General features: G+C 53.5%; 1 protein-coding gene across 1 annotated transcript; it reads left to right on the top strand.

Annotated features, from left to right (window-relative positions):
- The first annotated feature begins 1,431 nt into the window (after positions 1 to 1,431).
- CNTN2 (contactin 2) lies at positions 1,432 to 21,040 on the top strand. Its single transcript, XM_004578720.2, has 22 exons — positions 1,432 to 1,501; positions 5,211 to 5,355; positions 5,473 to 5,648; positions 5,802 to 5,897; positions 6,255 to 6,464; positions 6,610 to 6,709; positions 8,316 to 8,491; positions 8,837 to 8,973; positions 9,326 to 9,455; positions 11,424 to 11,574; positions 11,665 to 11,792; positions 12,053 to 12,228; positions 12,641 to 12,761; positions 13,502 to 13,660; positions 14,319 to 14,468; positions 15,968 to 16,038; positions 16,339 to 16,573; positions 16,910 to 17,022; positions 17,935 to 18,121; positions 18,427 to 18,539; positions 19,204 to 19,372; positions 19,743 to 21,040. Exons 1-22 carry the CDS (start codon positions 1,432 to 1,434, stop codon positions 19,850 to 19,852), a joined length of 3,123 nt encoding a protein of 1,040 aa, XP_004578777.2. The 3' UTR covers positions 19,853 to 21,040.
- Positions 21,041 to 26,988: the final 5,948 nt, after the last annotated feature.

Genomic DNA, 26,988 nt, shown 5'->3' on the forward strand with positions numbered 1-26,988 from the left:
TCACCAGGAAATGAGACTAGCATGTTTGGGACAGCACATGCAGGGGAGGTCATGCCAAGCATCTGGGTTCAAGTCAGGAACAGCACCAATGAAGCACCGATGAAGGTGCTGTGAGCTCAGAGGAGGAGTGAGTGTCACCACCCTGACACCTCACTCTCTGTTCTGCCCTGTCCCTTGCTCACACCCCCAGACAGGTCCTAGGGCCACGTCACTCCCTCCCCACAGCTCCTTGGGAAGTAGAAATAGTCTGTGGGGTGATCCAGTGCCAAGGTTAAGAGCGTTGGGGTGCTACCTTTCCAATAACATAGGGTGTGAAGCGAGACAAGGCCAACTGTGAGCTGGCATTGGCCTGTAGACCCTACCCTGGTCCCACTGCTGCCTGCCTATGAGCAACCTTCCTGAGTGCCCTCCTGGCACAAGAGGACTCTGAGAGCCAGCGGTGGAGCATTGGGCTCAGCAAAGCAGCCATGCAGGGTAGACCAGCAGCTGCTGCAGGTCCTCTGGCCCCTGCAGCAGCTCCCAAAGGGTCACTTCCATAACTGCAAAGCAGGCCTCTGTGAGAGGCCACGCCCTCTCCTCCCATAGATGGGGAACCTGCCCGCAAGGCTGTCCTCCCTGGGCCTCTCAGAAAGGTGGGATGGATTTGGTCTCGGCAGGGCCCTGAGGACAGGTTGTCAACAACTCCTTGATTTTATCAGGTCTCTTTTCATCTGTGCCAGGAGTCAGGATCATTGCCAAGGGGGCCAAGGTCATGACTCCTTCTTGCAGTGTGCCTCAGTGCCTCATCTGGGGTCACGCTGGTGAGAGGGTAGGGAGAATCAGTGTGGGGCCTCACACTACCAGGAAAAACCAGGCTACCCCTCCCCCAGACTTCATGCAGTTCCTGGAGGGGCTTCTCACCTGCTGGGATGGAGGAAGTCAGGAGATTTGGTTGCCCAAGGAAGGTGTTACTGGCTCCCCACAACAGGTCTGGGGCCCATTCCCTTCTGGACCCTACAAGGAGAGTTGGCAATGCATGTGGGCAGGTACATTCTTGCTTCCCAATTAGTCATTGCTTTTGCCTCTTGAACAGCACCCCCGCTGGCTGGAGCAAGGTGGGGTAGGGTACAGGGCAGACCCAGACTCCCAGGGGCCTAAGTAGGAGGCACTCAGCCAGGGGAAGAGTGCCTGGGTAACAGCCAGGCCTCCTCCCCTGGGACCCTGGGGGGAGGATTATCACTAGCAGTTCCCTCTGCAACCTTGCTGCCACAGCCTAGGTAAAAGCATGATGTGTAAAAAGCCCAGATGTGTCTGGGGCTGGGAGGGGTGCTCTTTGGCTCATAGCCACCCGCCTCCTGCCTCCTAGGCCCTTCCCAGCCTCCAGCCAGGCTCACCCCTCGCTGGACTCAGATGCCTGCTCCCCAATCCCTGCCTCTGTTGGGAGCGCCCACCATGAAAACACCTGCCAGGAGGAAGCCCATCTTGCTGCTGCTGGCTGCTGTGGCCCTCATCTCCTGCCCAGGTAAGAGGGTCTGCTGTGCTCATCAACCAGCTGGGCTGGACTATGTCACTGTGTCCTTGCCGTGATGTTCATGATGATTTCAGTGGAACAGACTTTACATTGCTGTAGCATGCCAAGATAGCTAAGGGCATTTCCTTGGGAACCTCTTTCTGCCTGTGGCTCTTCCCTTCCGTCAGACAGGAGAGGAGGACATGCATCTTTGCCATTCCTTAGAGTTCCTTAAGGAGGATGTGGTTTGCCCCTCAGGTTACTCAGCAAGATTCTGCCACAGCCAGAAAACCTCTCTCCCCCACACAACCCTCTAAGCTAGAAATGGAGGCCCTAAGGCTACTCTGCTCAGGGTAGAAGGCCCAGCCAGATGGGAGCCCCGAGGCTGAGACCCACATTTTAAAAGTAATGTTCTCAGAGGCACTGGCCACAATTCAAGTGTTCTGTGGCCACCTACAGTAGCACAGACTGTAGAACATTCCATCAAGAAAGTTCTGGACAATGCATCCTGGCAGACAGACACTGATGGACAGCAGGACTGGGCAGGAGAAAAGACACTGGGAACAAGGCAGAGCTCAGCAGAGGGTCTCCTCACAGAGAGGGGAAAGGGCTGCGGGTGGTCCCGCAGTCCTGGATTGGGAATGCAGGGGGATGTCTAGTACCTGCTGCTCTGAAGGAATTATTGTTTGGCTTCTGCCCTGACCCTGGGTCAACAGGCATTCCTTCTTGCTCTAAATGTCTCACTGGCTCAAGCAGTACCATACTCTGTGGTCCTTCCACAGTGCTGCCATCTGGCTCCCTCACAGTCTCGGCAGGGCTCTGGCCATTGTCTCACCAAGAGGGGCACTGCTGGTATCTGCTCAGATCTCCTTGGTCAGAGCCACGCCATGACCCTGCTGGGAAATGGGTGGAGTTGAGCAGCCCTGGGGCTGCCAGGAGGGCAGAGGAGAAGTACCCCTCACCTCTCTGAGGGACAGCACAGTGCTGGGCCCTTCCAGTGTAAGGCAAGGGATCTGGGCAATCTCCAGGGTCCTTATACTCAGAGGGGTAGGACGGCACAGGTGCCTGGCTGGCCACCTCACAAAACCCAAAAAGACAAGAGGACCCAGTTATGTCCCTCACCCCTACCCCTGCCCGCAAGGCCTCTGGAGGCCATGTTTGGGGATAGAGCTACCCAGAGAGAATCAGAAAGTGTGAAACACGGGCAGCAAGGAAGGGCTGGCTTTGGGTGGCGCTGTGTGTGTGTGTGTGTGTGTGTGTGCGCGCACACACAGATGCTTTGAAGGTGTATGTGTTGTGGAATAAAGTGGCAGGTTGTGTGTATGTATGGGCACACATATGGAAGATGCATTGCAGGTGTATGTGTCACCATGAAGGTGGCATTTAGCTGGGCAGTTCAGACACCAGTCATGCTACCGTTATCTCACACCAGGGGTTCTGGATTACCTGGCCAACTCCAGCTTCTTGCTCATGCAGACCCAAGGGGGTAGCAGCAGATGACAGCTAAATACTTGGGTCTCTGCCACCCATGTGAGAGCCCTGGGTAGGATTCTTGGCTCTTGGCTTCAGCTGGGCCCAGTCCTAGTGGTTGCATGCATTTGGGGAAAGAATCAGTGGATTAAAGATCTCTGTCTCTTGTCTCTTTCTTTCAAACAATAAATAAAAAGGATTTTTTTTTAGAAAGAAGAATGCTGGCTGTGAGGTGAGGCTACACAGGCCAGCCCATCTTGCTCAGAGATTTTGAACAAGTTATTTAACTTCTGAGATCTCAGGATCCAAATCAGTAAAGTGAGACCATGATAGTGTCCATTTGGTAGTGGGGGTCATGAGAGGAATGTAACACTGATTTTTACTATTATGGCTGTTGCCATTTAGTTATATGGTTACGACGGATAACAGTGCCTGTTTGTGAATGCACACACACACACACACACACACACACACACACACACATCTGTAAAGCTAAATGTTCATGCACAGAAAAGGGCGTGTGAGTCCCCCAGCCTCGTGGACTCACACAGAGGGAGTAGCAGAGACAGGTGCCCCCGTGTGGGAGCCTACGTGTGATGTGGCAGGCAAGTGTAAGCCCAGTGCAGAGAACATTTTCCAGAAAGACAGTTAACCAAGGGTCCACTCAGGGCCCCTTCCCCAGCAGAACTCCCAGCAGCTGCTATTGTACAAGGTGACCCTACCTACCCCCACATCCTCTCCCCCACTCCCAGCAGGCCCAGCTGAGGCAGGCATCTATTTTCTCCTCCACCACCGTCATTAACTTGGGATTAAACTGGGCTCTGCAACCCAGACCAGGAGCAGTGAAGAGGGAGGAGCAAGGGACAGCCTGGGGAGGCAGTGAAGGGGGTGGGAGGCTGCCTGGACAGGGCTGTTCTTGGGAGCCTTGGCTCCTTCCCTCATTCTGAGAGTGGTTAAACAGCTGCTCTCTGCCTTGGGGGACCAAACGGCTGGGCCTCAGCTGTGGACCGAGCTCCCTCCCCCGCCCCCTGGACAGCTGGATACTCTGAAATGGGAGGTACTAATTAGTTAGTGGGGTGCTCTCCACCCATAACTCAGCACCGAGGGCAGGCAGGCAGCCAATTAGGGGGCCCGTCCCTGCCCCACGATATAGGGGCCAAGGGAATCAGTCCCATCATCTAAGGACAGCACCTCCCTGCCCTGGTGATGCAGGGCAATGGTGCATAAAAAGAGACGTATCTGCCCAGGGCAGGGCTGGCATGGAAACTCCATCTGCACTAGGGACTACCCATCTGCTTGGGCAACTCACAAGATCCGAGGTCTGGGCCCCATCCATGCCAGACTCACCTTGGCACTGTGGGCAAGTCCCTTCCTCCTCTGGACCTCCTTTTCTTGAGTTGTGACACTAGGATTTTATAAAATAGCCACCAAAGTCACCTGCTTGCCAGGCCTCCCCCCTCAGGCTTTCTGTGTTACCTGTTCTCTCTCTCCGGGGCCACCTTTGGGTGCAGTGGACATCCACTAAGCCTGCTCCCCTCACCAGCCTTCTGCTGGGTGACTCCTCAATGGATTTGGGAGATGAGTCTGGATTCTCTCCATGTCACAGGTGGAGACTGCTGTGACTTGCCCAAGGTCAGGCCTGATCCCCTAACCCCCAAGAGGTTTTTGCTAGGCCTTAGTGCCTCAGAGGGATGCTAGATTCTAGGGACAGTGATGGGTGAGTTTTTGTACCCCTCTCCCTGCCCATCCTTTCTTTTCTGGAGCTCCCCTGAGAGCTCTGCCCACCACTGTGAGCAGTGGCCACTACCTGTTCTCTGAGGCTCCAAATGCTGCTGTGGCACCTGCCACTTTGCACTTTCAGCTTTGGGTCTCCCTCCCTGGACTCAAGCTATTGAGGACTTGTGTCTGTCATTTTGACAGCTGGTCTCCAGGCTGAGCCAGGTACACAGCAGGTGGCCTACGGCTGCAAGTGTAAGATAGGGTCAGATGGGGCCTGTCTGGCCCATTTAAGCTCAAAGTTAAATTCATGAAAATAAAATTTTTCAATAAAACAAAATTTTGCTCTGCCACCCCCTCACTAGCTCCATGTCCAGTGCTCAGCAGCCCCAGGGGCCTAACACCTCTCACAGTAGGCCATGCCCAATAGAGGACATGGCAGCCATTCCCAGGAAGCTCTGCTAGACAACACAGCTCTCGAGGCCTGGCTCCAGCCAGGCACTGAGGTGGCCTCTATTGGTGTCCCCCTTGACAGCCTGGACTTCAGCCTGGGGATCACCTGCCACCTTTGGGCCTGTCTTTGAAGAGCAGCCCCTTGGCCTGCTGTTCCCGGAGGAGTCCACAGAGGAGCAGGTGATGCTGGCATGCCGTGCCCGGGCCAGCCCTCCAGCCAGCTACAGGTGAGGCCCCATGGTGGGTACCAGGAAGCCATGGACAGCAGCCTGGCTCTTCCTCACCCCAGGGGGTGGGTGGCTGGCTGTGGCCACAGAGGTTCCCCTGCCTGTCCCTTGCTGCAGGTGGAAGATGAATGGCACAGAGATGAAGCTGGAGCCAGGCTCTCGTCACCAGCTGGTGGGGGGCAACCTGGTCATCATGAAGCCCACCAAGGCCCAGGACGCTGGCGTCTACCAGTGCCTGGCTTCCAACCCAGTGGGCACTGTTGTCAGCAGGGAGGCCGTTCTGCGCTTTGGCTGTGAGAGCCCAGGGAGACTGGGAGGGTGGAGGGAGCCAGAAAATGCACCCCGGAAGGCCATGTAAACAGCCACTTCTATTTGAGGGCTGTGAAGGGGATGGGTGGTCCCCGGGCTTGAAGGATGGTACCTAAGCCCCTGGTCTCTCCCTGTAGTCCTACAGGAGTTCTCCAAGGAAGAGCGGGACCCTGTGAAGACACATGAGGGCTGGGGGGTGATGTTGCCCTGTAACCCACCTGCCCACTACCCAGGTGAGTCGGGGCCCTGGACCAGGTTAGGCAGAGGGCAGAGGATGGGCCTCTGGCTGCTCCATGGAGAATGGGATGGAAGGTGGCTGGCGACCCTGGAAGGCACAGCCCCTGGGCGTTCTGCCTTGGTGAGTCTGTACCATCCTCGCTTCCCCTTCAGACTGTGAGTCCCTGAGCACTGTGCTCCTTAGGGACAGGGCTAAAGTCACATCCCCCTTCCAGGGTGTCTCTAATTCAGAGCACCAGCGGCTCTCAGGACTGGGTCTGCAGGTGCTGAGACACCCTTAGCACATCCCTGCAAGCCAAGCATCCTGATTGGCTCAACTGCTTTCTCCTACCCCATCCTACTGCTGCCACCAGGCTTGTCCTACCGCTGGCTCCTCAACGAGTTCCCCAACTTCATCCCAACGGACGGGCGTCACTTTGTGTCACAGACCACAGGGAACCTCTACATTGCCCGCACCAACGCCTCCGACCTGGGCAACTACTCCTGCCTAGCCACCAGCCACATGGACTTCTCCACCAAGAGTGTCTTCAGCAAGTTTGCACAGCTGAACCTAGCGGCTGAAGGTCAGGAGGCAGCGTGGGTGGGGAGCAGGAGCCAGAGCCAGCTGTCCACACACTGTGGGTGCTGATGGATGCCTAGGTCCCAGGCACAGAGGGCACTGCCCTGGCATCATTTGTGTTTGGTGAGCAAAATCCCTCTCTATTCCAGATCCCAGGCTCTTTGCACCCAGCATTAAAGCCCGGTTCCCTGCAGAAACCTATGCACTGGCTGGACAGCAGGTGACCCTGGAATGCTTCGCCTTTGGCAAGTGAGTGGAGGAGGGGGAGGGGGCTCCCTGAGGTTGGGCCTGACCTCTGAGAGACCCACAGGGGCACTGTTGGCAGCAGGGTGAGAGCAGGCAGGGTTGGTACTCCTGGCAGAGTGCTGGGTGCACAGTGGGTCTGCAGTGCCATTCACCAAGCACTAACACTCTTGTTGAGGCAGCACATGCTGGGCACCTGACACTAACTGGAAGACCTGACTCCCTAGCAAGGATGCAGGCTTAGATGGCCAGCCTGCAGGCTTCTGCCCGGGTGGCAGAACTTGTGTAGGTGAAATGACTAGACCAGTGCTGGCATTTAATTAACTGTTCTATGGCTGCTGAGAGTTGCCTGCTGAGATGTGTCTTCCGCCCCTGGGAAAGTTATTCTTCCTGCTTTCTCAGAGGTGGGGTTTACTGGTACAGGGCTGAGCAAACAGCAAGTACTCCATGAGTGTTTGTCAAATGAGTGAAAGTGCAAAAAAATCTCTCCAGCATCTCAGGATGGCCACTACTATGTGGAAAGCTATGGGGCTTCTAGAAAACCAGTTTGAAAAGCACAGACAGACAACTCAGTAAACATCTACCCACTTCAAAAAATATTTATTTGAAAGGTAGCTAAAGAGAAAGAGAGACAGAGACAAAGATTTTTTTTATCTGCTGACGTACTCTCTAGATGGCCACAATGGCCAGGGCTGCTGGGCCAGGAAGAAGCCAGGAGCTTCTTCTGGGTCTCCTACATGGGTGGCAGGAGCCCAAGCAATTGAGCCATTTGCCTCTGTTTTTCCAGGCATGTAAGAGCTGGATTGAAAGTAGAATTGGGGCCCAGCGGCGTGGCCTAGTGGCCAAAGTCCTCGCCTTGAACGTGCTGGGATCCCATATGGGCGCTGGTTCTAATCCCGGCAACTCCACTTCCCATCCAGCTCCCTGCTTGTGGCCTGGGAAAGCAGTTGAGGACAGCCCAATGCTTTGGGACCTTGCACCCGTGTGGGAGACCTGGAAGAGGTTCCAGGTTCCCGGCTTCGGATTGGCGCAGCACCAGCCGTTGCGGCTCACTTGGGGAGTGAATCATCGGATGGAAGATCTTCCTGTCTCTCCTCCTCTCTGTATATCTGACTTTGTAATTTAAAAAATAATAATAAATATTTTTTTAAAAAAGTAGAACTGGTACCCACATGGGATCTGGCATCACAGGCAGCAGCTTTACCTGTTATGGCACAATGCCAGCTCTCATAGTAAACCTTTCAGACTCATTGATGTCTCAGCCCCAGGTAGCATCCAGATTCCTCATAAGTGTACTTGAAAAGTAGGGTGAAGGGCTGCTGCTGGTAGATGTGGGGTGTGGAACAGCCTGCCAGAGGACCCACATCCCTACATCCCTACATCCCAGTGGTGGTTGCACTGGGATGGATGGATGGATGGATGGATGGAGGAGGCTGTTTCTGGCCCCTTCTCTGCTTGTGGTCCAAGCTACTTGGGGAAAAAAAAGGGCCCCTCCACACCACCCTCTTCCAGCCCCAGGTTCCCACCCAACATCTCAGGAGGGCCTGGATGCACCTGGGAGTGAGTGTGCCCTACTCAGCCTAAACCCCTCTGGCCTTATCTCCCTTACCAGCCCTGTCCCCAGGATCAAATGGCGCAAAGTGGACGGTTCCCTGTCCCCACAGTGGGCCACCGCCGAGCCCACCCTGCAGATCCCCAGTATCAGCTTTGAGGATGAGGGCACCTACGAGTGTGAGGCGGAGAACTCCAAGGGCCGTGACACTGTTCAAGGGCGCATCATTGTGCAGGGTATGGGAGCCAGGGTCGTCTTCCCCTCCCCCTGTAACCCTTCCTTTACCCTGTCCCCAAGGAGAGAATTTGAACCAGGACTGCATGGGGTGAGGGACCAAAAGCTAAGTGTTGTGGCTCGCTCAGAATACCTGTCTGGTGCAGCAGGCACACAGAGGGTTTTAGGTGCTAAAACAGCCACTGGCACAACTCCAAGCACCAATTTCCTTGTGCCTGCTTCGTCCTGCCCCTCCCTTTAATCCTCTCTACACTGCAACACACAGTGCCCCTTGTCCTGTGGCTCAGCAAAACACCCCTTGTGATTCTCCCAGCTCACCCTGGTTCTCTCTCCCCTGCTCCCCACAGCTCAGCCTGAGTGGCTCAAGGTGATCTCAGACACGGAGGCTGACATTGGCTCCAACCTGCGTTGGGGCTGCGCAGCTGCCGGGAAGCCCAGGCCTACAGTGCGCTGGCTACGCAACGGGGAGCCCCTGGCTTCCCAGGTAGGAGACGCGGGGCTTTCTTATCCTCTGCTTCTTTGGTTCTTTGGGTCAATTATGGTGGTCATACCTTTTTCCCTCTGAGAGTCCTATGTCACATGCTGAAAATGGACAGAAGCGTAGAGACCTGGGTCCAGGTCTCGCTCAGCCACAGCAAGGACTGTGGCCTTGCCAGTATCCCCTTGCTCTCTGTGAAGCCCTGTGGAGTATCAGAGTGCTGAGGTCCAGGGGACCCATCCCCCAGGGGCTGGCAAGGTGCCCCCATGCCCAGCAGGTGCTCCTGCCGGTCCCTCCTCCCCAGCATTTCAGAGGTCCTGAGCTCTCTACCCTGCCTTGGCCGGGTTCTTCTACACAGAATCGGCTGGAGGTGTCAGCCGGGGACCTGCGCTTCTCCAAGCTGAGCTTAGAGGACTCTGGCATGTACCAGTGTGTGGCAGAGAATAAGCATGGCACCATCTACGCCAGCGCCGAGCTGGCCGTGCAAGGTACTGGGTGCAAGCGTGGGTGGGTTGGTGGGGCATTCATTTCTGCACACAAGCATGCACACAAACACATACACTCAGTCTGCCAAGGTTCCCAGTAGTGCCTGAGGAATGTCTTAGCTACTGTAACAGTACTCACCCGGTCCCTCACGTCCAGTTTCCATTGTTTGATCGATCAAGTGAACAGAAGCAGCAGTGCTGCCCCAAGCAGCGACTGTGAGGAGTAAACAAACTGACAGAGCAGCAGCATGGACTCTTCCTCTCGCAGGACCCATCGAAAGCCAGAGGTGGTGTCCACTTGTGTGACGGGAGCTTCCTGGGCCTCCATGTGCTCACCGGCCAAGTGGACATAGTGATGCCCATCTCATGGTGCTAGGACGCACTTATTCATTCATTCAACCCTGGGAAATGAGCACAGGAGGCTCACAATCCATGAGAGGGGGAGGAACAAATAAACCCAAGATCAGAAACCTACAGAATTTCAAATACCAATAAAAATACAGTACAGCAGCTAAGACTCTCCTTGGGGGCCTACCTCTACACCCAGAGTGCTTGGATGTGAGCCCCTCCACTCCTGATTCCAGCTTCCTGCTAATGCACGTGGGGGGCAGCAGGAAATGGCTTCGGTGCTTGGGCCCCTGCCACTCACAAGAGAGACCTGGCTGGAGTTCCAGGCTCCCGCTCCAACCTGGCCCAGCACTGGCTATTGTAGGCATTTGAGTAGTGAACCAGCAGAGGGAAGGTGTCTTTTTGTCTTTCCAACAAATGAAAATAAGGGTTTTTTTTTTTTTAATGTAAGAAATAACAGTGTAAAGCAAACATGGGAGAACAATGGGGCAAGAAGGAACAGTTAGATGGGTAGTCAGGGACAGCCCTCTGAGGACATCATTATCTGAGCTGTGATGGGAGTGCTAACAGCAAGCGCCATGAAGATTTGGGGGAATTTATTTTTTAAAGCATATTTATTTGAGGGCCAGGGGCAATAACCTAGTGGCTAAATCCTTACCTTGCACGAGCCAGGATCCTAATGGGTGCCAATTTGTGTCCCAGCTACTCCACTTCCCATCCAGCTCCCTGTTTGTGGCCTGGAGAGGTAGTCAAGGACGGCCATGTGGGAGACCCAGAAGAATTTCCTGGCTCCTGTCTTCAGATAGGCTCAGCTCCAGCTGTAGTGGCCACTTAGGGAGTAAATCAGCAGACGGAAGATCTTTTTTTCTGTATCTCTTCTCTATCTGCCTTTCAAACAAAAAAATAAATATTTTTAAAAAGTATATTTGAAAGGCAGTTAGAAAAAGACAGATTGGGACCTGCCATCCACTGATTCACCTCCAATGACCATCCACTGACTCACTTCCAATGTCATCTATTGATTCACTTCCAAATGGCCACAATGACCAGAGCTGGGCGAGGCTAAAGCTAGAAGCAGAAGCTTCTCCCAGGTTCCCCATATGGGTACAGAGGACCAAACACTTGAACTATTTTCCTAGGTGCATTAGCATGGGCATTCAGAAGCGGAGCAGCCGGAGACTTGAACCAGCTCTCTGATATAAAATTCTGTCATCACAGATGGTAGCTTCACCTGCTGAGCTATACTACTGGCCCTCCATTTGGGGAATTTCCAGGCACCTTTTTATAGCTAGTGTGAAGGTCCTGAGGCCCAAGTGACTAGGTGGTTGGAGCAAGGTGATGGAGGGTGAGTGGAATGAGGGGCAGCTGAGGGCAGCTGGGAGCACTCTGGCCTGGATGGCGAGATGCTTCAGCTGTTGGGTGTAGGAGTACCTGTAGAAGCAGCACAGAAACAGAAGGGCCATGGCTGGGGGTGGAGTAGTAGGGACAGAACAGGTGGTGGCTTGGAGCCAGTGGTGGGGGTGACGAGAAGGAACTGGGTTCTAACTGGCTCCCGCTGGCTTAGCATGGGCCAGTGAGTCCACATCAGCGGTTAATCCTGGCAGCTCTTCCCTTTCATTCCAGCACTAGCCCCTGATTTCCGGCAGAACCCCGTCAGACGGCTGATCCCTGCAGCCCGGGGTGGTGAGATCATCATCCCCTGTCAGCCCCGAGCTGCACCCAAGGCTGTGGTGCTGTGGAGCAAAGGCACCGAGATGTTGGCCAATAGCAGCAGGTACCACCGCGCCCCTCCTGGAGACTGGCCCCCTGCCCACGGCTCTGGCCAGCCCCCAGAGTGGCGGTATCCACCTTGTCCTTGCTGCAGAGTAACCGTGACTCCAGATGGCACCCTTATCATCAGAAATATCAGCAGGTCAGATGAGGGCAAATACACCTGCTTTGCGGAGAATTTCATGGGCAAAGCCAACAGTACTGGAATTCTGTCTGTGCGTGGTAAGGCCTGTAGTTGGCTCCATGGTCTAGAGTCTCCTGGCTTGGTTTCTGAGGCTACCGCAGGATTCAGCTTGGTTTGGCACCACCCTCTTGCTACCACCCAGAATCAGGTCCTCCCTCCCTGCCTGCCCCATATCCCTGGGCACACACCACCCCTTGCTGTTTCCTGGGCCTTAGATGGAGCCTTCTGCCTGTCCTGCAGCTCCCATCTATGCCCAGCTCCTCCCCCAACCAATTAGGGGATTTGTTTCACCCAACAGATGCAACCAAGATCACTCTAGCTCCATCCAGTGCTGACATCAACCTGGGGGACAATCTGACCCTCCAGTGCCACGCCTCCCATGACCCCACCATGGACCTCACGTTCATCTGGACCCTGGACGACTTCCCCATCAACTTCGATAAACCTGGTGGTCACTACCGGAGGGCCAGCGTGGTGAGGCCCTAGGGGCCCTGCCCTCAAAGCCCTTATCTCAGGCCCCTACCCTAGCAAGCTTTACCTTGGGTTGATCACCCCTCGGTGACCTCCCCCCCAAAAAAACCCCACTCATCTGGGAGAAACAAGGGGACAAACCCAGAATTCCAAGTGCCTGAAGCCTCATTCCCCTCTGCTGCTGTCCTTTTTCTGCTCCAGTGAAAGTGTCGTTATTCACTTGGACTGCCATCGGCCCCTGTAACTTTGCTGGTTGGTCCCCAGAGGTAGTAAATAGGGAGCGGCCAAGTCCCCTCATGGACAGGGACAGTGAGATACAGTTGTGTCCCTGGTCGTCATGGAGCAGAGCCCCCCATGCTCTGCCTCCTGGCCCCCACTCTGACCTACCTGCACTCTGGGCTGTCCCCGTTTACAGAAGGAAACCGTCGGGGATCTGACCATCCTGAATGCCCAGCTGCGCCACGGCGGGAAGTACACATGCATGGCCCAGACGGTGGTGGACAGTGCATCCAAGGAGGCCACGGTCCTGGTCCGAGGTGACGGAGCTGCCCACTGCATCCCCATGCCATAAACCCTGGAGGCCAACTGGGCTGCTGTGACCTCCCTCCCTGTATGCTTCTCTCCAGCTCCCTGGGGAGCAACTCCCATGGAACCTGCTGAGCTGCAGCTAGGTCTTAAATGAATGCAGTATTTTTCTGCCAAAGTCAAGCTTTTAAAGAAACCCCTCCTGGGGTGTAAGTTGGGCACAGCAACTAAGCTATCCCTTAGGACGTCCACATCCCTAATTCCAGGGGACTGGAATCAAGGCCCAGCCCCATTCTCAGCTCCACCCTCCTGCTCACACACGCCTTGGCAGGCAGCAGGTGATAGCTAAAGTACCTAGATCCCTGCCACCCACATGGGTAACCTGCATTTAGTTCCTGACTCCTGGCTTCCACCTGACCCAGCCTTGGTTTCTGTGGGCATCTGGGAAATGTCTCTGAGTCTTTCAAACAGAACACATTCCACAGCAAGATTCCTTTGCTGGGCCCAAATTTCTCAGACCCAGTTCTGGGAAACTTCTTCAAGTGATGGCCACTGTGAGCCCTGCAGTGGAAGATACAACCCTCCAAAAGGACAGACACTGCCCCGCTCCTCATTCTCCACCCTGGGGCAAGCTCATCGTGTCCTCTGCTGTGCCCTGTCTTACTCCTGCACCAGCGCCAGTGGGGACTGGAGGTGGTGTGGATTTGAAGCTGCCCAAGTCTGACCCTGCTGCTCTAATCTCTGGGTGCAGGTCCGCCAGGTCCCCCAGGGGGCGTGGTGGTGAGGGACATCACCGACACCACCGTCCAGCTCAGCTGGAGCCGTGGCTTTGACAACCACAGTCCCATCGCCAAGTATACCCTCCAGGCGCGCACTCCGCCCGCAGGAAAGTGGAAGCAGGTTCGGACCAGTAAGTGTGAGGCACCTCTGGGGTCAGCCATGACCATGCCTGGCTGAGTGGTGGGTGGGTGGCAGCGGCTGAGCTGGGAGCTTCCTGGAGAACCAACAAGAAGACCATCCCCAGGAAGCTGGGCAGGGGTAAAAAGATGGAGGCAGCGGTACTCAGCCCGAGTCCTTGAAGAATGAGGGGGAGGCAGGGGTGGGAGAACGGTGTTACTGCCAGAACAGCAAAAATATCAGGAAATTGAGACACACTTCAGTAGCAGAAGCACTAGGACAGGGTAGTTGGCTTATTCTTCCATTTTCTCTTTTCATTAATTGGTGTTAATTTTTTTTGAAAAGCATCTCATCTATGGTTGGCTCAGTCCCCTACACAAAACAGGATGAAGCCAAAAGCCAGAACTCAATCTACCTGTCACCTGCTATGTCCCAGGGTGTGTGTTAGCAGGGAGTTGAAATCCTGGGTCTTGAGACCAGACGCTGTGATATGGGGGTGCAGGAGTCTTGATTGGCAGCTCCCACCTCTCAGTCATTTCAGGGAGAGGTTCTGAGTGTGTGCAGGAACCACAGTTAGAGCTGGGCTGAGGTGGTGGTCCAGGCCCAGGACCTGCCTCTGCCTACAGACAAATAAATGAACGCTGATGCCGTGAGGCCCCGGTACCTTGCAGATCCTGCAAACATCGAGGGCAATGCTGAGACCGCCCAGGTGCTAGGCCTCACCCCGTGGATGGACTATGAGTTCCGGGTCTTAGCCAGCAATATCCTGGGCACCGGAAAGCCCAGTGGGCCCTCCAGCAGAATCCGGACCAAGGAAGCAGGTCAGTGTCCCCAAAAGAATCATTGACAGGGCAGATAATCTGGTACCCTGAGTTCTGGCTCTGCTCCCTGACGGAACAGATGAGAAGAGAGCAGCAAGTCCACTGTGTGCACAGACCAGCCATCCAAAACCCTCATTTCAAAACTGGGTCAGCCTGACTGAGAACCCACAGCTCTATTTTTAAGTCAGCTTTTTAAATGGGATAAAAACTTAAGTGTGGCGAATGAAAGACCCTAGCAGAGGCTGAACTTGAATCCAGGGCCTTGCAAGTACATGGATTGCAGGAATCAACTCCTGAGGAAGGGGAGCGGTGTGTGCCAGACAGGTTTTTGGCAGGGGAGGGGATGAAATGTCTGTGCCAGCAACCTCAATGAGAGGTGTGTAGGAACCCAGGAGACAGGGAGAGACATGGGCCTGTCAGCACCTGCCTGCCGTCTGTGTCACGTGCAGCCCAGGGGTCCAGAACAAGCGCTCTGGGACCATGGACACTGCAGTGTCTCTCCCTCCTCCATACCCCAGGCTGACTTCCCATGCCCTTTCTGGGTCCCGGAAACATTTTTTAGTAGACACCTCTCTCGAGAAATCTAGAGGATGCGCTTTCTTTGATGGCCTTGAACTTCTTTGAGAGGCCAGTGTGGGGTGGTGAAAGGGCCTCCTTTATTGTAATGTCCAGAGGCTGGCAAGAACAGGACAGCTGGGATGGAGAGAGAGTTTGGGGGCTTGCAAATCCCAGGCACTGGGGGCCAAGTTCTGGCTGTGCCATGTATTAGCTTGAATTAAGCAAGTCAATCCCTTGTCCTGGACCTGTCTCCCTACCCTAAAAAGGGCACTCACCTCCTCAGAGCCAAGTGGGCACGTGTTTAAGTGCCCCTTGGGAATGACAAGGCCTTAAGGTATTGTCACCAATATCCAATTGCTGGTTTCTCTGCAGTAATATTTTGACTCCTAACCATTATTTTTCAGAGCTGTGGTGGGTTCATGAACACACCCTTGCTTTAATACTAGCTTTAACACAAGAGACAATTAGGAAATTAAACCTGCCACATTCACACACAGTTCATTCAACACCCCAGAACCCCAGAGCAATGCCTTCCTGTGTGTTTCCTTGCTTCCTTCCTTCTGGGTGATTTTCCCCCATTTAAAGCAAGCTGGAGTTGGTCACTGTGACTCACCTCCAGTCAGCAGTGGGGAGGTCAACTCATTTATGGCGCCTCCTATTCTATGGCAGCCAAAGCTTCTCTGATGAGAAAAACATGATTATGTTGCATCGAGGAGAGGGAAACCAGAGGCTCAGAATGGTTAAGTTACTTTGCCAGGGAAACACAGCCACCTGTGTGGATTTGAGCTTAGGTCAGCCTGATTCAAGTACCCACACCCCGAGGGACAAGACCAAAGTCCAACTGATGGGGTGTCCCACCCCAGGATGCTCAGCAAGGACAGCCTTGGGACCCTTGTTCCCTTGCAGCCCCACCCATAACTGTGTCCTTTGGTGTCTGGCAGCCCCCTCGGTGGCACCCTCGGGACTCAGCGGAGGTGGCGGAGCCCCCGGGGAGCTCATCATCAGCTGGACGGTAAGCTGGCAGGGAGAGAAGCAGGCCTGTGCCTCCCAGTCCCATGCAGGGGGGATGGGGTGGGAGGAAAAATCTTTCCCCTTGACTCATCTCCTGTGTGAGCAAGGTACAGAAAGGTTCAAATTCAAAAGCCAACAACCCCACATCCCCATCCCCTTACACCTGATGCCCCCACAGGAATTAATAGCAGGTGAAGACTGTACAGGAACAGGCACCCAGGGCTGTCCCATGGGGTGAAGGTCAGGTGGGCAAGAAAACACGCCCACGGCTCCTCGCCCATGCCACGCTCTTGCCCCTCAGCCCATGTCACGGGAGTACCAGAACGGAGACGGCTTCGGCTACCTGCTGTCCTTCCGCAGGCAGGGCAGCACCAGCTGGCAGACCGCCCGGGTGTCTGGCGCCGACGCCCAGTACTTTGTCTACAGCAATGACAGCATCCAGCCCTACACGCCCTTTGAGGTCAAGATCCGCAGCTACAACCATCGCGGGGACGGCCCCGAGAGCCTCATGGCACTCGTGTACTCAGCGGAGGAAGGTGGGCTGCCCCAGGCCTGCCACTTGTGGCCAGCATGACCACTTGTCCACAGAGTTGGGCGGGGGGGTCAGACAGCAGCCACACAAAAATCTAAGCTCCATTTCCTAGAAGCTGGAGAGGACAGTGAGTGCCAAGCCCTGGGCTTCACTTCTGATCCCTCTCTCCCTTCAGGGCTAAGGTAATGAGGGAGGCTCCCTGAGAAGAGAAGTGGGCCCTAGGGTGTTCTGGGAGCCCCATGGGCCTTCATCCTGGGCCCTGGCCTCTTTCCCAAAACCCTCAGCAAAGGAAGCCCCAGGAGGCCCATGGGACCCAAACCCATACTGCCTCCATCCCCAGAGCCCAAGGTGGTGCCTACCAAAGTCTGGGCCAAGGGAGTCTCGTCTTCAGAGATGAACGTGACCTGGGAACCTGTGCAGCAAGACGTGAATGGTATCCTGCAAGGGTATGAGGTGAGTGGCAACTTGGAGCCTGGAAGGGAACACACATCAGCTCACCAGGCATCACTCCTAGATTCATTTACTCACTGTCTGCACAGTGACAGGCCAATCTGTACAGCCATCAGTTATGCAACTTACCAAGACCCTGCAGCTGATGCCCTTGGGTGGACAGACTGGTAGGCAGCCTCGAAGTAAAAACTGGGCTGCAGACAGCACTGGAGGCCAGGTGAGGAGGGGTGGGTTCTGGGAAGAGGCATGGCCTGCCCCTCCCACCTGGTGTCACTGGGCATGCACAGGGAACAGTACGATCCTCTCTGGGTACCAGCAAATAGGCCTGGGCCATTAGTCTCTGGCCTCAGACTCCACAGAGGGGAAGATGGGGTGCAAGGGAAGGGATAGAAAGAAAGACAAGTAGACTGTAGACTGTCACTGCTTGAGGGAGACTTATCAGGCAAGGCCCATGACTGACAGAATAAATTCAACCTAGTAGAGTCAACCTGGGATCTAAGCCCAACAGCTTGGACAAGCTCCAGAGAGAAGACAGCCTCTAAAACTTGCCCTTGATTTGGGAGACTCTTCAGCAGATCTTAACAATACAGTGACTACTAAGAAGGGATTGTATTCACCGGGCAGCCCTTATAATCTAGCTATGGTTGGGGAAGGGGTCTGTTTCATATCCCTTAACAGAACCTGCTGAGTTCCATTCGGCCCATGCTGGGCTGAGCCTGCGTCCCCACCTCTTGCCTCTATGTATTAAAGTGCTTTGGACTGGGTACCAGAACATGCAAGGGGATCATGCTAGCATGGCTTGGCTCCCTGGGATCTTATGATCAGGCCCCAGTTCTGAGAAACAGAATGTGGAGCTGGGGCAACCCTGAGGTCCTGGGCCTGGCCACTGATCCTAGGGTCCCCTGCTTGCTTCAGATCCGATATTGGAAAGCTGGGGACAAAGAAGCAGCTGCTGACCGAGTGAGGACTGCAGGACTGGATACTAGTGCTCTTGTCACTGGCCTGCACCCCAACACCAAGTACCATGTGACCGTGCGGGCCTATAACCGGGCTGGCACCGGCCCTGCCAGCCCTTCTGCCAATGCCACTACCATGAAACCTCGTGAGTCTGTCTGCATGGGGCGAGAGTCGGGGTGGGGGTCTCCAGGATGACTCCTCTCCACAATCAGGGAAGTGCTATAACCACTAGCCCTAGGCTGTACAGAACAAGGCTGTGAGAGAATGAAGAGGGGTTGGGAGTCCCAGGCCCTGAAGCCCCTCTTTCTTCTATATGGGCTTTGTTTCCAGGAAGTACAGGCAGAATTTCTGGGTCCTGTAGGCAGATACCAGGGAAAGGGTTGGCTAAAGGCGAGAGCTGGGAGTGCAGTGCAACCTTTGGAAGTCTCCCCAAAACTCCCTCCCTGGCAGCTCCACAGCGCCCTCCTGGAAACATCTCCTGGACTTTCTCGAGCTCCAGTCTGAGCATTAAGTGGGACCCTGTGATACCCCTCCGAAACGAGTCTGCAGTCACTGGCTACAAGGTGAGGATCCACCAGGCCTGGCATGGGAGAAACAGCCTTTCTGTGTCTCCAGGGAGCACGGGGAGCTGCAATCCAGATCTAGGAAGGTCTGGCTTAGGGTCTGTGACCACAGAGGCACACAGCACCAAGTGACTCTAGTGTGGTTTGTAGTAAAGACTAAAGACAAGGCAGTTTGGCCTAGGAGTTAAGATGCTAGTTAAGACACCTGCGTCCCCTGTAGGAATTCCTGGGTTCAAATCCAGGCTCCATTCCTGTTCCAGCTTCCTACTAATGTGAACAGGTGATATACACTTGGGTCCCCACATGGGAGGCCTGGATTAAGTTTCCAGTAACTGGCTTCTGTTCTTGGCTTGGGGACAATTAGTGATTTGGGGTGAGAACCAGCAGATGGACATGCTCTCTGTCTTGAATACAGGGGAAATGGTATTGCTGCAGAAAGGCTTGGGTCATGGGGCAGTGAAGGACTTGATGGCTTTGGCTCCAGGTACTGGCAAGCCCAAGTCAGCTGCTTGCAAATTGTCTTCCCATTAGTGAGGAGCTTGGTCAATGGGAAACTGAGGGAGGTGTGGGGAGGCAGAGCCCCATTCTGGTGACTAGGACTAGGGAAGAGAGAAGGATTTGCCCTTGGTTAAGGAGGAGCCACCTGGACATCTCCCACCCACAGATGCTGTACCAGAATGACTTGCACCCGACGCCCACACTCCATCTCACTGTCAAGAACTGGATAGAAATCCCACTGCCTGAGGACATCGGTCATGCCCTGGTGCAGATTCGGACCACGGGGCCAGGAGGGGATGGCATCCCAGCAGAAGTCCACATCGTGAGGAATGGAGGTGCTGTCCCTCCCTGACCTTTGTCCCCCAGATGCCTGATGAAGGGCTTGGTCACACCCAAGCCAACTCCCAACCCTAAGGGGAAGGCAGGCAGGAACCAAGGGCAGAGCAGTCCTGGACTTGCCCAGGCAATTTCCTCCTTCCCACATCCTGAGCCTGTTGGTGGAGGGACACTGGAGACCAATCAGCAAAGGCTGAAGTCCTATCAGGCATTGCACGAGCCAAGGGCTCTCGTGCTCCCAGGCCTGTGGGTGGCCTTCTCAGGTGTCCTGAGGAAAGGGCTGGGGAGGGGGAGGCTGTTTTGAGGGTGGGGGCTGAGGTTCTCAAGCCTGGCTGACTCAGCCCCCCACATCCCTGCTGCTGGTTTCAGGCACGAGCATGATGGTGGAGAACTCGGCTGTGCATCCAGCCCCGCACCCCGGCACCCTTCTCTCCCGCTCTGTGGTGATGCTGATGCTCTTAGGCTGCCTGGAACTTTGACCTCAGTGCCCACCTTCTGCGCTGGAGCTGGGCGCCCACCTCCAACAGACTCAGCCGCTGGCCCAGGTTCTTTCCCCAGTGCCAAGCGGGCCCAACACTGTGCCCAAGAGCTGTTGGCTTTCAATCCCTACTTCAAACAGTGCCCTTTTGTAGGAGGTGGGATAGCTCATATTCTGCCACAGGCCAGAACCCATGTGGATTGTTTTCTTTAAGTCACAAGGCACCGGGCAGTGACTTCAAGATGATACTGAATCCCATGCCTGGGTCCTGGAGGTGACCTGACTGGCAAACAGGCCTATGGGAAGAATGGGGCTTAACAGGCTTCTTTGGAGTCACAGAGCTGGCACCCCAAGACCCCGTCTGGATCCTGCCACCTGAGGGCAGAGTTCCATGCCTGGCACAACACTGGGATCCTGGGGGCTAAAATGGGACAAGGTGTAAGTGGCAGCAGCTGGCCCCAGGCTCTCCCCTGCAGCCTCTTCTAGGGGAGTGCACAGCTGGGCCTTCCACTGTCTTCTGTGATTCACTGGAGTCTCCTACCTATGTGGGCAGTGGGGGAACTGGTGCCTGATGGCTGGAGCTAGGGCTTGCACCCTTCAGTATCACAGGTAGGAGCTGAAAAGGGTCGAGAGGCTGAGACACCCCATGGAAAGAGGCACCTGCCTTGCCTGCAGGCAGGGTTACAGTCCAGGTGATGCTGCTCTCCCAGCCAACACTGCCAATCCGCCCATGACCCCCAGAGTGACAGAGCCACTTCTGGGGACTAAAGGGCTTATCCTGGGGAAACCCCCACCAAGACCTACCCTGCACAGCCCCTGCAGGGTCTGGCCAGGAGACAGGGGCCTTCCAGGCACCTTCCAACCTTTGCTTCCAGCTCTGCAGGCAGACCTGGGCTTCTCCCACCTGCAGGCCCTGCCCTCCCAGCATGGACGCATGCCTGCAGAGTAATGCAGCATTAGCTCTGTGTTCTGGAGCTGGAGGCAAGGGCTCAGGGTGGCTCTGCTTGTACCCAGGAATGGCCCGGATCACCTAGCAAGACCTGCTCCCCACACTGCTTGGCCTGCTCTTTCACATTTCTCTGGAAGAACAAGGGGTTAATAAATGGGAACTCCTACACTGAGCTCTGGATACATAGCCAGTCACAAACATCAGTGCTAGAAGAGGTTTGAGAGCTCAATTGCAGAAGCCCTTCACTTCAGACAAGAAAAGGGTAGTCCTGAAGGGTCAGCCTGGAAGTGACAAGGCTGGGCAAAGAACTCCGGACGAACTCCTCCTACCTTTGGTTCAAGGTCTTTGTCCAGAGGAAGGAGCCAGTGCTGCATGTCTAGGGCCTGGTTTCAGAAGGCGGTGAGGGTCAGTAGCATGTGACAGCTGCGCTTCAAGAGGTCCAGGCTAATGGTCAGCAGGACTGGCATGGAAGGGGGCCAGCTTAAGACAAGGGCATGTCCCAAGAGCCATCCAGTCCTTGTTGCCTTCTAAGTCTGGCTCCTGCTGTGACCTCCAGGGGGCAGTGTTAGCTTGAAGCCTTCTTTTGTCCTCACTGTTGCTCCAAGAGGCCACAGCATGGGTGGGCTCTGCAAATCCAGGCAGCAGTAGCACGACCAGGAGAGCCCAGGACCTGCACTCCAACAGGTGGCCTTGCACACGTGGGAGCAGCGTGTTGGGCACGCGCCCCGGAGACTCCCGAAGCCTGTTTTCTGTAGTTTACAGTTAGAGTTCTATTTTGTTACGGTTTTTTAAACTTTCAAGTCCTGCCCTCTTTTCCTGGGCAGGTTTATGTTTACCCATAATTTTTTAAAAATGGAAGTCACATATCTTCTCCCTACTACCACCAGCTCCCCCTGCACTAAGGCCTCTCCACAGCCCTGCTTCCCTGGAGCCATCAGATCTGTTCCCAACTTTGCAGCAGGAGTGCTAGGGGCTCAGCTATGGGGCCATTCTCCTGGACCTCAAACTCAGTCTAGCATCCCCATGCTGAACAAGGCACCTTGCTCCAAGGCTTAAAATTCAGGGTTGTAGGGAGATAGGCGTGGACTGGTTGCTGGGCCAGGAGATGAGCTGGTTTGGCAAAGAACCTAACCAGGCAAGTTGGAGGCTGCAGCCCTTAGGCATGCTTGAAAAAAGTAACAAGTTACTGAAAATTGTAATTCTAATGAGGCCCATCAGGAAGCGGAGAAGGCAGCCCTGCTGGTAGGCCCGTAAAGGGCTTTTAGCAAGGAAAACCTAACCACTGAGCAGGCAGAATTGGGGACACAGAGCCATAGCACTGCGGCTACACCTGCAGCTGTCATCTCCTGTAGAAGTCAGAAGAGTAGTGACTAAGGTGTAGTGAGAGGGGAGATGACTTACGGGCAATAATGACTGTAAAATGCAACAGCTCCTTGCTGGGAGAAGACATGGTTAGACAGTCTCTCCCCACGCAGGGTCTTCTCAGATCGGCAGCGAACTGTGGGTATGGTTTCCCCTGCTTTGGCCATTACTCAATTCTGCATCCTCCTCTCAGGCAGAAGTTGAATGGGTCAGTACCTTGCCCCACAGCTTCACGACCAATCTCACAAGGACCAAGGGCAGATGTCCTAGCCTGACACACCTGTTCAGGCCCAGGGAGACTCATTCACTCTGGATATAGCAGGGGTCAGCCTAGAGTGTCCTTTGACCCTTGCCTGGGCCCCCTAGTCCTTGTTGCTTTGACAAGTATACGCCCCAGTCTCAGGGCAGCAAATGACAGTGACTGTGGCAGGCAGAGTGGCAAGGCCAAGGGTACAGTACGTAGAGGAAAGAGGAGGTGTCTCTTTTGATAAAAAGGAAGAGCCAGAGCAGGCAAAAGGATTTTATAGGGAATTGCAGGGACTTGGGTAACTGTTGGTGTGGGGGCCTAGGTTGAGTGACATGACTAGAGGAGATGCTCAAAGTGTCCCAGATTCTTAAAATCCAAAAGTGCTCAGCAAAGGAAGAGGTATAAAGATACCATTTGCTCTGGGTCCAGTAACTCAGAGGAAGCTGAGGGAGAGGGCTCACCCCAGGAATTCTGACATAGCCATGTGTATTCCCCAGGAAGCTCTGCCTCTTGGAACCCCAAGTCATCTCACCCATGCCCGGAGCCAGAGCACAGGGCAGCTAAGAATGCTGGATTCCCTGGAGTTCCTCCCTGGCAAGAGTTGTGCTCCCTCCTTCCCTCAGAGTTTGTCCTAGGTCAGAGGGACAACAGGGACCCCCATCTGTGCTCCCTGACACCAGTGCACTGCTCTGCCTCCCCACATCAGACTTTACCTGGGCTTAATCCTGTATATGAAGGGAGTCGTCAAGAAGGCTTCTGGAACAGTGGAAAAGGGATCTGATGGGCATTTCCCTAAGAGATTTCAGTGAACTCCATGGGAACAGGCACCTGGCAGCTGCGGGGGGGTGGGGTTGCGGGGAAGGGTGCTCCATGGACTTGTACATATGGTTATGGGTTTGGGAAGGTTGGACAGTAAAGGAAAACGAGAGGGGCACACTGGGTCAGACAGCTTCTCAACAGCCCCAAGTACCCTTCAGTGGGGTACATGCTGCCATGGCCCCAAGACTCCCCACTGTACCCCGTCAGGGCCTGCACAGCTAGGCAAGTGCTAGAGCTTCATCAGAGCCCTGACGCCTTTTTGTTCGGAGCCATTCCCCTGGCCCACTGTCCCTCTCGGGTTCAACTTGTAATGGTAGTTACTGACTCTGGTAGCAGACAGTTCTTAAATAAAGATGGTTTCCCAACCTGCTGGGGCAGCAGGCACCAGCTGTGGATGTTTTTTCTCATCAGGTCAAAGTGTACCTCTTCGTCCTGCTGTTTACTCCCAAATACTGTTTTCCAGTCTTCTTTAAAGGCCAAGCTATCTCCTGAATACTTCAGCAAACTGTTTGTCCACCAGTATTGAACTAAAGTGTGCCACTAACTGCCTTCCCAAACTCAAGCCCAGGACTTCACAGTTCACCCTGCAATCCCTATCTTAAAGCTGAGGCAGACGGCAGTCAACAGCAGAAGCAGACCAGAACCCCGTTTTGAAATCCACCCATTTCCCTCCATGGTGGCTAAGTGGGGTGAGATGTGTCAAACCTACGATCTTTCTAAAACAGCAACAATGGTTAGAGGCTCCTGTGCCATGTGCCTAGGCCAGTGTTCTCCACCTGGGTTACGGATCAGAAAAATTATAAAATGTTAAAAACAAAACAATGCTTTGATTTCATAATGAACACACCTAAGAGGTCTTAAAAATTCATGGAAAATATGCATATCTTTCATTTCCATTTTCCGTGAATCTTTTTTAAATAAAAAAAAATACTATTTGAAAGGCACAATGGCAGAGAGAGAGATGGAGAGACAGAGATCTTCCATTTTCTGGTTCATTCGCCCAAATGACTGCAACAGCTGGGGCTGGACCAGGAGCCAGGAACTCCTAGGTGTCCTACATGGGTGGCAGGAACTCAAGTACTTGAGTCATCATGCAGTGCCTCTCAGGTGTATCAGGAGAGTCAGACTGAAAGGGGAAGAGCTGGGACTTGAACTGGTGCTCCAACACAGGTCATGAGCATGCCAAGCTTAACCTGCTGCATTGTAACACCTATCCCTTTCATGAACCTTTTGCAGTTCCCATGTGTGCAGGCCACTGAAAGGTCCAGCAACTACGAATGCATTGCTACATACAGCACACAGACCCTGACTTCCAAAAGCTATTCATACTAAAAGAAACCATGGTTCCTTGGAGAAAGAGCAGGATTCACATTTGGGACAAGGACATTCCAAAGTGACCCTGAGATAGCTTGAACCAGAAAGCAAGAAATCAGTCAAATAGCACCATAGCAGGACATAACAGCTGGCTTAAAGGGACTTCTACTATGGCCAGTGTGGTGGAACAGCACGTTAAGCCACCACTTGGGATCCCCATAGCCCATATTAGAGTCCTGGTTCAAGTCTTAGCTCCTTTGATTTTGAGATTTATTTATCTATTTGAAAGACAATGTTACGCAAACAAAAACATCTTCCATCTGTTGGTTCACTTTCCAATGGCCACGATAGCTAGTGCTGGGCCAGATCAAACCAAGAAGCCAATAGCTTCTAACAGGTATCCAATGTGGGTTCAGAGGTCCAAGAACTTGGGCCACATCTTCTACTGCTTCTCAAGGTATGTTAGGGAGCTGGAATGGAAGTAGAGCAGCCAGCTTAATCAGTGTCCGTAGTTGATGCTGGTATCACAGGAAGCAGTCTGACCTGTTATGCCACAACTCCCCCTATTCTCTCCCACTTCTGATTCAGCTGCCTGCTAATGTGCCCGGAATGGCACATTAAGTACAGGTACTTACATGTAAGTACTGGGGTTCATGGGAGTACACGGGAGACATCTGGATAGAGTTCTAGGTTCCTGGTTTCAGCATGGACCTGATATTTAGGGAGTGAAACCAGTGGGTGGAAGTTAGTTCTCTTGTGTCTCCCTGTCAGTCTGCCTCTCAAATAATAGAAAAATGATGACAGTAATAGATCCCAAATATAATGTGCTGATTAAAAAAGAAAAAAGAAACTACTGCAACTTCAAAAATAGAAAGTTAAAAAGAATCATTTAAGGAGAATTATGTAAGCTATTAAAAGCTATAAATCTAGAAATGATGAACTGAAAGAACCACCAACTCACAACCAATCCTCAGTGTGTAGTAAGGATCAGTGGAGGATGCCAAGGTTCACGTGAACAGTTTTTGGAAAACCAGATAATCCCAAAGTACAACCATAGAGGCTGCTTACTTCCATGTGGAAAGGCAGGACACACACACACACACACCCTCTTTGGAGAGATCTGGCAGTTACCACCCTAACCAATCAGCCTTATTTCACCAGAATGGGTCAAACTAACATTGTCAGCCTCCCAATCTGACAGTAAGCACATCTCTTTTGTTGAAAATGCTCGTGATTCAGTCTTTATGAAGCCACTCAAAAGGAAATAAGATCCTGATGGTGGGACTCTATCCAAGACAACTGGACAAGTTAGACCCTCAGCAAAATAAAGGTCATGAAAAACAAAATACAAGGGGGGAGGAGGTCTGCTGGAAAAGAGATCACAGAACTGACAATTTTCTCAAAAATATCTAGCATTTTAGAAATTGAATCTATGGGCCCAGCATGATAGCGTAGTGGCTAAAGTCCTTGCCTTGAATGCACCAGGATCCAACATGGGCGCCAGTTCTAATCCTGGCTGCTCCGCTTCCCATTCCAGCTCCCTGCTTGTGGCCTGGGAAAGAGGATGGCCCAAAGCCTAGGGTCCCTGCACCCGTGTGGGAGACCCAGAGGAGGCTCCTGGTTCCTGTCTTCAGATAGGCTCAGTTCCAGCCACTGCAGCCACTTGGGGAGTGAATTGGCAGAGAGACAGATCTCTGTCTCTCCTCTCTGTTTATCTGACTTTCCAACAAAAATAAATAAATCTTTTTTTAAAAAGTTGAATCTAAGCTTTCTGTAAGACTAGAAAATTTCTTAGGTGTGATAAAGATACTAGGGTCAGCTGTGAAAATGTCCATATTAGGAAACACACACAAGATTCCAGAGTAAACGATCATCATGCTTCAAGACCAGCTCTCCAACAGTTCAGTAAAAATCAATACCCACCTCAAACAATCATGACAAAACGCTTACAGGCAACTCTGGGTAAAGGGTCTGTGGTCACTAAACCTTTCAAATTTTCTCAGGCTTTTCTTCTCTTAGTTAAAAGGAAATCATCTTTTGACCATAATATAACCTAAATTACAAGCATCCTCAGGGTTGGGCTCAGGACCTGGATTTCTCAGAAAGTCCAGCAGGTGACCCTCATGCACACCTAGACAAGGGCACTGACTTTTGGTTTCTACAATTGCTACTGCAGCTGAAGACAGGAAGAAAAGCCACCAGGCTCTCAGGATTAGTTCAGTTGGTGGTTAACAAGCCAATCATCAGGGCACATGGTAACACTCCAACCCTCGCAACATCCTCCCTTCCCAGTGTGCATTTAGGCTTGGATTTTCAACGGAGGACAACTAGTTGCTTTACGAGATCAAAAGAATTGACCTTTAAAAGGAACAAGCCTCAGGGCACCAAAAGAGCAAGAAGAAAAGGGATAGCAAGACATGGAACCACCTGGATGACCAGAAGGATC

Source organism: Ochotona princeps, chromosome 10 (assembly GCF_030435755.1).
Source record: "Ochotona princeps isolate mOchPri1 chromosome 10, mOchPri1.hap1, whole genome shotgun sequence".
NCBI lineage: Eukaryota > Metazoa > Chordata > Mammalia > Lagomorpha > Ochotonidae > Ochotona > Ochotona princeps.